We start from the raw sequence: 13,812 nt of genomic DNA on the forward strand, positions 1-13,812 counted from the left end.
CACTGGGGGGTGCTGCCGGGCGGCCATCGCAGCTGGGGTGGCTGTCTGTGCTGTCTGAGGACGTGCAGGCTGGCCACGTGTCTGGGTTGCCGCCTGCACATTCTCTCAGCTTCCTGCACAGGAAGGGAGGGGGCGGGGACCTTTAAGGGGCCGCTCCACGTGGCCACCATTGAGCTCAGGGGCTGGAGAGAGCATCTCTCAATCCCTCAGCTGATGGCTGCCATGGAGGACCACGCAATTTCGGTATTGCGGGACATGCAACGACTACACGGTCCCTACTTCGACGTTCAACATCGAAGTAGGGTGCTATTCCCATCCCCTCATAGGGTTAGCGGCTTCGACGTCTCACCGCCTAACGTCGATGTTAACATCGAAATAGCGCCCAACACGAGTAGCCGTGACGGGCGCTATTTCGAAGTTAGTGCCGATACTTCGAAGTAGCGTGCACGTATAGACACGGCTATTGTGTAATATGTCTTGTCCGTCAGATTAGTGGAGATTTGGTGACCCATATTATTGGACTACTTCAGATATCACTGTAGTTAAACTTCCTCATAGTTTTTGCCCTTCCTTCACCCTTCGTTTGTGTCACCCAATTGTTGCTTCCTTTTTCCAGATATGGCTCTGACCAGGAGTGAATGTGTCCTAGATCCTGTTGTATTGTCAACGGGAGAAGGAGGGTGGGGTTGGGGGCTCAGGGGAGGGGGATGAAAAGGTGTGATATGAAAGGACGTGTGAGAAATTTAAATATAGGTGGAGTGTAGAGGACTCAGGGCACAGGGTTGGAATGTATTGGGTGGGTGGGGGGCTCATGGCAGAGGATGGGGTTGGGAGGGGTGCAGGAGTCAGGGCAGGAGGCTACGTGGAGGTAGTGAAGGAGTCCATCGGGGGCTGTAGGTATTTGGAGGTAGTGCAGGAATCAGTCAGGGGCTAGAGGTATGTGGGGGTGCAGGAATCAGGGATTGGGGTGTGAGGAGGGGTTCGGCATAGGGTTGGGGGATGTGGGTGTGCAGGAGTCAGGGTTGAGGGTGTGAAGAGAGGCTCAGGGCAGGGGCACGGGAAGGAGAGTCGGGGGCAAGGATGCCTACCAGCAATGGTTATTGCTTGCTCTTCCTCTTCTCTCACTGACAGGGAGCGAGAGGAAAGTGCACAGCATGGGTCCCTCACTTCTCTGCCCCTGCCCCTGGCCCTGCCTGCACAACCCAGGAGGGAGAGGAATGCAGGGTTGCTCTTAGCTTTCCACTCACTCCCTGACAGTGATAGAAGAGGAGCTGCAAGCAGCAAGCAGTGCAGACAGGAATGGTGGGTGTGGGGGGGAGGCTTCAGGCCTTCTGCCCCCATAAAGGGCACCCTGTGGGGGGCTCAAGGCTAGGGAAGTCCTGGACTAGTGGAGGAGGGGCACCCCTCAGCTAGCTCCTTTAACCAGCCTGTGATCCTGAGAGGGCCTGTGACCCACTCTGTGGTCCAGATATAACTGTCCATGGCTGAACATTGTAGACCCAAGGAATTATTTAAGAATATTTTCTAGCTGTATCCCTAGAGTGTCTCACAATCACACTTGGGCACAGACCCTGGGAGCCTGGCTGGAAGCACGCCCTGCTTCCTCCTGCCTCAGCCAGCCAGCTCCTTCTTGACAGAGCGGTGCAGCAGGGCTCACTTTCACCTCCGGCTCTGATTCTGCTACAAGCCTGCAAAAATGTATACCCTTCTGTAGGATAACTCACAGTGAATTAAGTTAAGCATGCACATAATTTTGTCAGGATAGGTTTAGGGTTGTCATTTCTTGGAGCCAGCATGGGAGCTTGAGATTTGAAGGTCTATTACTCTGCATTTGTATAGCATGAAGCAGAATGCGGCCAGTGGTTGAATGGGATCGTTAATCGTTACTGTAGTGCAAAGTAATAAAAAAATATGGAAGGGTGGAGTTCAGCTGAGCCTCACCCTCTTGCATGGTTTTAGTGACTTTCCATTCATGTTCTGTAAAACAAAGTACTAAACTTATGCCATCAAAAAAGTTGAAACAGATTTTGCCATCAGATGCATGTGTGCAGATCCAGTTGAAATCACATTAATCTGAGGGTATATTCCAGCACTTGGGAATAAATATATTTTTAAACTAAAGAACTGGCTTTCATGTATGGCATATATATATATTAGAAAGTGTTTATTGTTTATTTTGAAAGCATTCTTTAATATTATTCATATTAAGGGATAACCACCTACCCTTAAATTTTTGATTTGCATAAGTGGTAACACATTAAGTTTCAGAGTACAAACATTGTGTAAATACTCTTTTATTTGATAACTATAGACCATTTAATTCCATGAAAACTACTGTAAAGTGGCAGATTAATTACAACACATGCCGCTACAAGGGAAAAAATGATATTTCTATTTTCCAAGTTGCGCTCTAATGGTACACAATATCTTCTGGAGCTCATACACATAATTATTAAAGCACTTTTTTGTATGAACATGAATTGTTGTATGAACTGATTCTGCAAACCTTACTCACATGAGTAGTCTCATTTTTTTAAGAGGACTAGATGTGTGAATACGGTAAAGGCTGCAGTGCAGGATTGAGTCCATAAGGTGTATTTTTGAAAAATGAATTCCTGAAAAGACATTGTTTCATAAGAAAGCAGATACCACATTTGAAGTGGGTGCTATGAGAAGAAGAAACAAACCAAAAATATGCCTCTCTTAAATGACTCTCTCTTTGGAATGGTTCAATGGTTTAATGAGGTTAATTTGTATTAGGTTGAGAGAAATCCTTTATCTACTGTATAGAAGCTTTCATTTCGCATGACTGTGACAGATATTGTATTTACTGCGCTGGAACTTAATTATTTGATAGCACAAGGAACTGAAATTCCCACATTTTCTCTCTAAGAACATTCACAGTCTACTTTAAATAGTAAATAGAAACTGGAGGATGGTTGCCCTACATTTTTAATTTGTTGGAGAGCCAAGATAGTCTGGAAGGTTACATTTTCTACCTCCAAAAATGGAAACAGTTTTACTAAATAATCCCTGAAATGCTATCATTCGCATTTGGTTATTTTTTGCTCTAATCCAGTCTTCACATATCACAACATCTTTTGACATGCTTTTTCTTGCCATTCACAAAAGGAAATGTGTGTTTCATTTAATTAGATTACTCTGGCATAAAAGCTTTGGAAAATGCTCCATTTTCTTTCTAATGACTACAAAGTAAGAAATTAGCTGTGTTGAAAAGTTTTTGTTTCAGCAAGTATTTTTTTTTTCTCACAGCATCCTACAATGACCTAAATTCACTAACTGTCTTGCATTTCAGATGACTATTGGTGCATGTAGGTGATAGTTTATTTCTGCTTAGAAAGTATAATATAGAATCTCTAGAGAGCCAGTCAAGCTGTGTAAAACTGTTAAATAGAACATAGAGGCAAACAAAATTTCAGAATCAATGAGACAAATCAGAAAACAAATAAGGACTGAAGTCTAATAGAGAGGAAAAATAATCAGGAACAAATTCACAACCTGATACTAAATATACTTTCCTTTATAGCTTCAGTGTCAGATTTGTTATATGAATCTCATGTCAAGTCAGTGAAATGAATTTGTTAGTGTCCATATGGGTTTGCTATTATAATAAAAATTAAAATAACTTTTCAGAACAGGTATGTGTATCTATTATTCTATGTTCATGGTTCATATTTTATATGACAAATATAGCATATAAGTAATTCATTTTACTACATACACAAATGAAGTTATTCTATTTTTCTATAAAACATAAATGCGTAGTTGAGAAAATATATGTAATTCTATGAGTCAATATGTTAACATTCAATGTTAACCAATGTGAATATTTGAAAAGTAATTAAAATAATTTTCACTTTAGTAACTAATTGACCTAAAAATAAGTATGTTATTAAAAAATCTCAGAGCTGTAATAACATGCCAAACTGATTTCCTAAAAGAGTTCAGGTAGATACCATCAGCAGCATCCCTTTTTCTCAATTTCATTAATTAAAATTAAAGCTTTTATATTTTTTTTACTCAAGTTCAGTTTTTCTAAAGGTGCAAATTCTTTCGAATTTCTCCCGATATGTCACTTCTCAGTGGAGCATACTGTAAACTGTGTGACCCTGGTTTGATTGGTCCCATTGGGTTATATCATTTCAGCTGCAACCCTGTACAACCTGACACTGTATGATGTGATGTTGAAACTGAAATGTGTAGAGAGTGATTAGAACAGTTGCAAGCTGTTTTACGGGCTTTCTTCTAGTGAAAATGTATGATTAATTGAGTGTAATGTTCTAAGCAATAAGTTCCATTTTGGTTACCATAAGACATGTCCTTCTATGGCTGAGCATGGGAATGAGTGGCAATTAAGTGGTTGCACAGTTTCAATAAATGTCTGTGAACTCTTGAGAGGGAAGGAATTTGATTGCTTCTGCCCCCTGTTCTCTCAGGGAGAAGGACTCTGATAAGGTGTCATGGAAGAGGTTATTGTCCTGCTTCTGCTCTGCCCCCCGGTCCATAGAGAAGAGCCAGCTTAGAGGAGAGCATCTGTGTTATCTTAATGGGTAGCATAAGCGCTTTAGTGTTCATCTTGGATTATTATCCCTCAGCATTAGCCCCAAGTTAAAAGCTGAGGCTTAAATTCTCATCTAGTTTTGAATACAGGCTGGTTCCCTGAGAGGCCAGTTTGCTTTGGAAGAGTTATAGATTCTCCATACACTATGGCATGCAAAGAAAAAAACAAAGTCAAAGCTGCTTGTAGAAGGGCCCAGTCCAGTATGGCAAAGCTCCCATTTGGGCAGCACCTTTTGCACTTGTTTGCTAATTCAGGTAGCTTTCTGCTGACATACCAACTTCTGGAGTTTGGGGAGGAACAGGATGGAGGCAGTCTTTATTCATGATAAAATTTGATAAAATACTTTGTACTTGCTACCTTTCCATTGCCGCCTCCATGTGATCCAAATATAACTATCTAATGAGGAACATTGTAGACCCAAGGAAATATTTAATTTAATAATATTTTCTAGTAGTCTCCCTGAGGTAACATCTCACAGTCTCACATGAGCTGTGTCTACACGTGCACGCTACTTCGAAGTAGTGGCACTAACTTCGAAATAGCGCCCGTCGCGGCTACACGCGTCGGGCGCTATTTCGAAGTTAACTTCGATGTTAGGCGGCGAGACGTCGAAGTCGCTAACCTCATGAGGGGATCGGAATAGCGCCCTACTTCAACGTTGAACGTCGAAGTAGGGACCGTGTAGACGATCCGCATCCCGCAACGTCGAAATTGCCGGGTCCTCCATGGCGGCCATCAGCTGGGGGGTTGAGAGATGCTCTCTCTCCAGCCCCTGCGGGGCTCTATGGTCACCGTGGGCAGCAACCCTTAGCCCAGGGCTTCTGGCTGCTGCTGCGGCAGCTGGGGATCCATGCTGCAGGCACAGGGTCTGCAACCAGTTGTCGGCTCTGTGTATCTTGTGTTGTTTAGTGCAACTGTGTCTGGGAGGGGCCCTTTAAGGGAGCGGCTTGCTGTTGAGTCCACCCTGTGACCCTGTCTGCAGCTGTGCCTGGCACCCTTATTTCGATGTGTGCTACTTTGGCATGTAGACGTACCCTCGCAGCGCCTATTTCGATGTGGTGCCGCGCAACGTCGAAGTTGAACATCGACGTTGCCAGCCCTGGAGGACGTGTAGACGTTATTCATCGAAATAGCCTATTTTGATGTTGCTACATCGAAATAAGCTATTTCGATGTTGGCTTCACGTGTAGACGTAGCCATGGGTGTAAGTCCTATGCATAGACAGTGACTCTTTGTTGCTTTAGTGGTAGTTTTAAGATCTGTCTATGACCTGCCCTACCATTTCTAGCAGCCACTGGTGCAGCTTGCAGTTTCAGTAAGCTTTGATTAAATGAAAACAATACAATAATTGGTTACTATACCTTCAAGAGTTAACCTTTCTTCCAGACAGATCTTCTCATGAGAATGCTGCAGCCTCAGGCTTCCATAGTTCTTGTGACTGACTTAGCTGATCCTGAAGCAAAAGAGAAATGGTTGGTGTGTCTGAGTAGTCATTGAGCCATTGCTCCCCAAGCCTGCTTTGCATAGGGAGGCAGAAAACTTCATGATGGGGGATCATATTCCCTGTACAGGGCCCCCAAATCCTGCCACATCTCCTTAGTGGAGCTGTGCATGTTGACCAGTGACATGAAAAAAATAAAATAAACTAAACATGGAACATTCCAGGACATCCATACAAAATTGAATATGTCTGGGAATAGGTGGTCATCTTACATTTCCAATATATGCATTCCAAATATTGCTATTTTAACACTGAAGCCTTTTCTTTTCTAAGTGTCACACTAAGAAAATATATTGGGTTTATATAGCAATACAGGTACCTTTGATATAATGGAAGTAAATATATCTTCCATGAAGCCTTCTCAGTATCTTTATGGTTTTGTTCCACTGAAATGGTGCAGGGTACATTCATCTCCAATTGTTCTTACTTCACCAAACATTTTCTGACTGGGTTGGTTATGCTGTGCTTAGTAAAGAAATCTACTTTGCAATATAGAGTTGGTATCATTGTAATTCTAAATCTGTGTATTGCGGATTCCTTATAGAGCTAGCTGAAATGTATTTCTAGTTAGAAAAACAAACAAACTTGTAGCTTGCTTCCTACCAATATTATCATCTTCTTTTTGTTTGCACAGCTCACCATGTTAAAACTGGAACATGTGAGGTGGTGGCGCTCCACAGATGTTGTAATAAGAACAAGATAGAAGAAAGGTCGCAGACAGTCAAGTGCTCCTGCTTTCCTGGGCAGGTAGCAGGTACCACCAGAGCAGCTCCTTCTTGTGTTGATGGTGCGGTGACTTCTCTTACCTCATTTTGTTGTGTTCTTGCTAGTGGGTTTTGTTAGGCTTAGTGTCAAAGTTTGCGCTCTTTCTTCCAAACCTAGAAATGCTTAGAAGTGTTATAAAGGATTCTGAGCATTGATGGGCATCACCAAAATGAACAGGAGAGGAGGGTATAAAAAAGTGAATTATTTGCTCTTACTTTATTGAAACACTATAAGTACATCTACACTAGCCCCTTCCTTTTGGAAGGGGTATGGTGGTGAGGGAGTTTGGAAGTTGCTAATGAGGCTCTTCCATGAATATGCAGCACCTCATTAGCATAATGGCAGCCACGCGTGATCCAAAAGTGCCGCATTCGGAACGCGTGCTGCCCTTGTAGACTGGGACCTTTTGAAAAGCCCCCAACTACACGAGCAGTGCATATTCCAAAAGCGGTACTTTCAGGTTGTGTGCGGCCACTATTATGCTGATGAGGCACTGCATATACATGGCAGCAAGTCATTAGCATCTTCCAAGCTTTTTCTCATTACCATGCCCCTTCCAAAATAGCGTAGATGTAGCTTATGTAAAATCATTGGATAACAGCAAAATAGACCTCCTGGGCTGCAAACAGTGATCTACATAATAAAATGCCTTAGTGTTCTATCAAGATAATTTAAGTGAAATGTTTACACATAAGCTACATCAGCATATTATTTTCACATGCTGCAGTTTCATAGTTGACTTATATGTTACTTTATCACAGAGCATGAAAAGCCAAACAAGCAAAGCATCATTTACATCAATTTAAGGTTTTTTAGACCAATGTTATTCTTCCTATTCATCGTGCAATATTAATATCATACTCAACAAAAGGGGCATGGTCTTATATGTTTTATTTGGGAAAATACCAGCTCATTTTGTACAACTCTTTGGGTGCGTCTACACTAGGAACTAACTCCAAAGTTCACTTCAAAGTTAGGCGCTACTTCGAAGTAGCCAGTGGAGAGTGTACACACATTTTCCCTTACTTTGAAGTTTACTTTGAAGTAGGGAGCCCAACTCTGAAGTCCTCATTCCATTCCCGGGAATGGAGTAGTGCTCTACTTTGAAGTTTAACTTTGAAGTGGGGTGTGTGTAGATGATCAACTTCAAAGTTGCTTACTTCAAAGTTGAAATTTGAAGTAAGCAATTTTGAAGTTATTTTTATAGTGTGGACACAACCTTTCTCTATTTGTTTCTCATTTTATGGCTGTGTCTACACTACAAAAATAACTTTGAGGTTGCTTACTTCGAAGTAGAACTTTGAAGTAAGCGACTTCGAAGTAAAGCATCTACACACATCCTACTTCAAAGTTAAACTTTGAAGTAAGGCACTACTCCATTTCTGGGAATGGAGTAAGGACTTGGAAGTTGGGATACCTACTTCGAAGTAAGGGAAAATGTGTGTAGACTCTCTGCTGGCTACTTCGTTGTAGCGCCTAACTTTGAAGTTCACTTCGAAGTTAGTTCCTAGTGTAGACACACCCTATGTGAACTATTTACTATTAATGTTTTTGCTGCCTTAGAAGCAGTAAGTATGTCATCTTCAAGAAGGCCATTTCAGCATATGGCATAATGTACAGACCTTCAAACACAATACGTTAACTCAAATGATGAGATTATGCCACACACTTAGAAATCTGACAAGGAGAGAAGAATTGGTGATTTGAAAGGATTACTGTGAAATTTGTTTTTGAAGCAAGAAAAATGTAAATAGAATTACAATATTACAATAATAATACTTAAGAACAGATGTAGGTGCCTAATTCACACACAATGTCCTTGACAAATAGAGTCTTATTTATTTAGAAAGCTTCTGACTTGCAGTGTAGCTGTCGATCAATATATTTTTTTCTAAAAATTTTGTGGAGCATAAAATTGATGCTGCCATACAATAGGGATGTAAAGTGACCATTCACTGAATATGTAAATATATGTGTTTTCCTCTCTCATAGCTTCAATAGTGGAACAGAAATGGTGGTGCCACATGCAGCCATGTCTTGAAGGGGAGGAATGTAAAGTTCTTCCAGATCGGAAAGGATGGAGCTGTTCCTCTGGAAATAAAGTGAAAACAACTAGGGTAAGTATAGCATCAGCATCACTTGTTGCCAACGGAAAATGAACACAAAGGCCCTAAGGAACACTCAGAAGGAAAGAGCCTGGAAAAATAATGAGGTGTCGGTAGGCAGTAGTACTGAATTTGGGTTTCCTAACCCTGTACACTTCTATCAGAGTATTTGGCAGTTGATAGATCATAGTGTGCATTGTTCCTGTCATTTTCAAATCTGGGTAATGTAGACAATAGAATCAACTCCCTTTTCAGCTGTTACTACTAAGCATTTATATTTTATTTGATCTGTTTATCTTTCTATGACTGGTTGCAAAAAACAATAAAAAAATACCCAGCGTGCCCTGTAATCTATTTGTAATGATCCAAACACATGAGACATTGGTGTACAAGGTATAAAACAAATGCATTTTTGTCAATTATGTGAAATTATCATATTTCTACATAGAAACTCTTGAATATGGTAAGCATTTACTGTGTCATTACAGAATAATCTTCTGGTTATTTATGTCTCACAAGAACAAGAATTATTACAAAATTTTGACAGTGGTGCAATATGTTCCTTTTCAATATGACACTTTTCATCCTATTTGTTCAAAATAGCATCAGTAGAAATCCATCTAGCAGTTTATTAAACATGATGCTTTGAAACCACTGTAAACCTGGTGTTATCCATGCATTCTATTTGTTAACAAAAGCAAAAGAATAACAGATTACTTAAGATATTGCTAAACGTTTAATACTCAGGCTTCCAGAAACCACAGCTTTAAATTCCTGCAGATACAATTAAACTTTTCATCCTTGTGAGGCAAATTAAGTGCCCATCCTGCAATCTTATGTAAGTAGTAATGGTTAAACTTATTCACGTGAATAATTATTTACAGGATAACTGGCTAAAATGAGCTTGTCTCCTTGAGCCTGTGACACAGGACAAAATATTCCCCCCTCCTCTCATTTAGAGTAGTGTATTATGTATTGACTGATTACCTCCCGTCTATCCCAGAGGTGGCTGAATCATGTCTGTATGGCTGAGTTTGTGAAAGGTCCTTTGACTTTGACATTCTTTGGATGGAAGGTCCTTAATTGGAGAAGGATACTCCATTCTTCCTTCTAAAATCATTTTTCAAAAACACTGATCTCTGCTTGAGTACTTGCCCCAGCTAAATGCATGTGTATGTATATGTATCTGAATTGTGCACACACGTACTTCTTCTAGATAAGTATTAGGTACATCTTGTTTCTGTGTGAGATAGATCTCGTCAGAGGAAGATGATACAACAACAGTAATTAACAGAAAATGTTAAAGAATTGGAGAAAATGTGTCTAGTTCATGTCTCTGTCCCCTTTTTTGGGATTTTACTTCTTTCCCATACCTTCCTACCACGTTGTTTTGTCCTATTTGTATATGAATTGCCTAAATTAGATGTCAAGATTTCTGGGTAGGGATTTTTTCTCCTTAAATATTTGTAAAGCACCATACACTATATTATCCAGGTTCCACAGTGTTAAGTATAAATATTTCTGTTATTTGTATAATTATGTATCAGAGGGGTAGGCGTGTTAGTCTGGATCTGCAAAAGCAACAAGGGGTCCTGCGGCACCTTATCGACTAACAGAAACGTATGAGCATAAGCTTTTGGTCTTTGCCCACGAAAGCTTATGCTCATACGTTTCTGTTAGTTGATCAGGTGCCACAGGACCCCTCGTTGCTTTTGCATAATTATGTCATTTTGGCAGTGTTTTAGTGACATAAGCTCTTTGATAGTGTTTAATACATAATAAGTAACATGTGGCTGGATCCTATCTTTCCTGCTCTCCTTCCTGCCCAATGCAAGGCCCCAGGTCACCAAGTCCAGTTCACTGCCCTTATGGTAGGACCAAGCATAATCTGAAATGTCCCTGTTAGATATTTATCAAACCTGTTCTTGAATATTTGCAATGATGGAGGTTCTGCAACCACCCTGGACAATTTATTCCAGGAAGTAACCACCTTGTCAGTTAGGACTTTTTTTCCTAATGTCCAATCTAAACCTTTCTTGCCTCAATTTAAGCCCATTGCTTCTTGTCCTATTATCAGAGGCTAAGGAGAATAATTTTTCTCATGCTAAGACCCACAGGTCCATTACAATGAACACTTTAGGCTTTTTTCAGCTTGGGGACACAGTGCTTTTCTGAGGGAAATCCCACACTTAATTTGCAACTCACAGTTTGCTATCTGGACTCTGAAGAGTTAATCCTGCATCTCTCTATACATGACATTGAATCTTGGGTATCCTTGATTTTGAGAAATTCTGGAATACCTACACTGCTATTAGGAGGACGAATGTCTTCTTTGCTTTAAGGAAGTAGTTTGATATCAAAAGCCAGTACTTATCCCTAATGTATGGACTGTGCTTGTAGCTTTTGTCTATCCTAAAAGGTTCTAAATGAAAGAAAAAAATTGAAGTGTTTGAAACCATTTGACTCCATATTCAGAGAAACATAAGAAAAAGTCCAGCAAAGAGTTAGTATTAAGAGAACAAGTATAAGCTTTTATTGACAAATGAAGTAGCCTGTGTGTGATGCTCATGTATCATGTAAAAGCCATAGGAGCCAAAGGGTGCTAGCAAGTTATGTTATTTAAACACACAGCAACTTCTGTGAATGTCTTGCTAAAAGCAATGTAATGTATTAGGTCTCAATTCACCTCTAAGCACTGGGTCAAATTTTCCTCTTCAATAATACATGTGAAAATAGCAGTTAGATTGTAGCCTCATAAACACTTGCAATGCAACTCTCTTGCAAAAAGATATCTGATTTCAAAACAGTACTTGGATTTGCAGACCCCAGGATAGCAGTAATGGACTATTACATTAGGGAATGGAACCAGCATCTGGAGAGAGGTGTTTTCCTTGCCCAGTTCTGGTAACTTATACTGTCACCCCTTGACGGTTGTGGTATCAGTCACTCAGGAAGGATAGTGAGTGGATAATGCAAAAAGACTAATTGATTTTTTTCTGAAATGTGATCTGATTGAAGTGTTCTGTGCTGTTCAGAGATGCAGATATCTAAGAAGAATATGTATGAATAATAAATTAGAAATAGTATGAATATTGTGGTACTTAGAAATAAAATTTTAGGGCGATTCACACAGATATAATTCACACTAAGAATTAATAAATAGACATTATGGAATTATGTTGTAATGGAATCACACTCCCTACAATGTTAGGGTACAGCTAAAAGAGGAGAGGTCTAATGAGTTAATAAGGATTAATCGCAGAGAAGCAATACATCTGGAGAAGAGGAGTTCAGGGGTCTGAATTTATCACTGATTAACATTTTGTACTCTGTTGGAGTTTTATATTTGGAAAAGTGCCTCCGTATTCAGAGAGGTCTGAGGAGAAAATTGGTATTCCAGGTAAAATGGTGATTTATTTTTAGGTAGGGATCTTGGAGTATATGCCTGCTGGGGCTTTGCACTGCAACCTGAGAAGGTGTTTAAAAATAGATTATTAAGGCTAGGAAATAAAGATAGTTCAAAGATTTTTCAGAGACATCATGGGGTCCACAATGCAGTTCTAGGATAATGTTAAGGTACAGTTGGCTGACACTTTTTTATGTGATTCTTTTTATTTTTTTTCACTTTTTTCTCATTTATTGACAAAAATGAAAGATTATTTTTCAAAACTGTAAGCAATGACATTTTATTTTGAAATATTTTGTTTATATTTTTGGCCCTTCCTCTTTTTCTTAAGTTAAGTTTTATATATATATATATATATTTTCAGAAAGAAAAAGCAAAACAAGAGCAGCCATACCTTCTTTTACCTTTCAGCACTTAAAAAACAACCTTTCTTCCCCACACTTTCTGACTGAAGGGGGAAAAGACGGAGCCAGGGGAAAATGGGAGGATGAGACTTCTCGTCAGAAAAGCAAAAATATGTATTTTTTTTTTTTAAATTTCATTTTCAAGGTATCCCCACTTTTCAAGACATAAGTTTTAGCTGAAAAAAATCCTTGACTAGCTCTAGTTATGAATTTAATCTGCCAGAGAAAATCAGCCAGAGGGAAGATTGTTTTCTTACGGTGGGAGAGAGGTGTCTTTGAATTGATACTGAGTGCTTTGAGTTCAAAAGAGTGAGCCTCTAAGAAGGGCCAGGGGACTTCTAGTGTTCATCAGACTCACAAAGACTTTGACAGGACAGTTTCATCAAATATATGGCACAGGGGCAGGACTGCTAGGAGAGTCATTGAGAGATAAACTAAGCTAGCCTAAGGCATACATAATATAGTGTTTGTTTCCTCTATCATTTAGACATTATTAAGGACAAGATTGTGTTCAATATATTTCCTGTGTTTTCTGGTGCATCTTCTTGTTCTTTATCTTATTTCAGATTCAAATATTTTTGAATCCCCCCATTTCTTTCCTTCTTCCTCTCCCCATTTGTTTCATCCAATTCTTGTGAGCTATTCTGTTTAGCTAAAAGTAAGTAGAAAGTTATTAAGCAATAAAAGAGATAGGCGTTTCCATTTTGCCTTAAACAAACTGAAATGAGTAGGTGTGGGTACCATAAGATATTTTTCTCAGGAACTGCACTGCTAGTAACAAGAGAATGTGTCTGAGGGTGTGTATACGCAGCAGCCTTATTTAGAAATAAGCTATTAGCATACTTGGCATGGCTAACTAGCAGAGCTGCATAAGATTTTGCTCTTGGCACAGAGTGGTGCCGGCCGTAAACATGCAGTGTGCATGTGCCTCTGCTGGCAAACCCCACCTCTGTCACCAGTCTCTAATCCCTGAAGTTTAGGGATAAGGGTCTTGCGACGGAGAGGGGGATTTAGCTGGCAGAGGCACATCCACACGGCAGGTTTACTGC

General features: G+C 40.1%; 1 protein-coding gene across 4 annotated transcripts in view; it reads left to right on the forward strand.

Annotated features, from left to right (window-relative positions):
• TAFA2 (TAFA chemokine like family member 2) overlaps window positions 1-13,812 on the forward strand; it is a 356,648-nt gene that overhangs the window by 310,897 nt on the left and 31,939 nt on the right. For 3 of the 4 annotated variants that reach the window (XR_012643931.1, XR_012643933.1, XM_074984063.1), the window contains 2 exons: window positions 6,718-6,870; window positions 8,841-8,965. Coding sequence is in view for 1 of the 4 variants with exons in the window: in XM_074984063.1 (XP_074840164.1) it covers window positions 6,718-6,870; window positions 8,841-8,965 (278 nt within the window). In the remaining 3 variants the exon portion in view is untranslated. The remainder of the gene's footprint in view (window positions 1-6,717; window positions 6,871-8,840; window positions 8,966-13,812) is intronic. The other variant, XR_012643932.1, reaches the window with a different exon arrangement.

This window comes from Carettochelys insculpta, chromosome 1 (genome assembly GCF_033958435.1).
Source record: "Carettochelys insculpta isolate YL-2023 chromosome 1, ASM3395843v1, whole genome shotgun sequence".
NCBI lineage: Eukaryota > Metazoa > Chordata > Testudines > Carettochelyidae > Carettochelys > Carettochelys insculpta.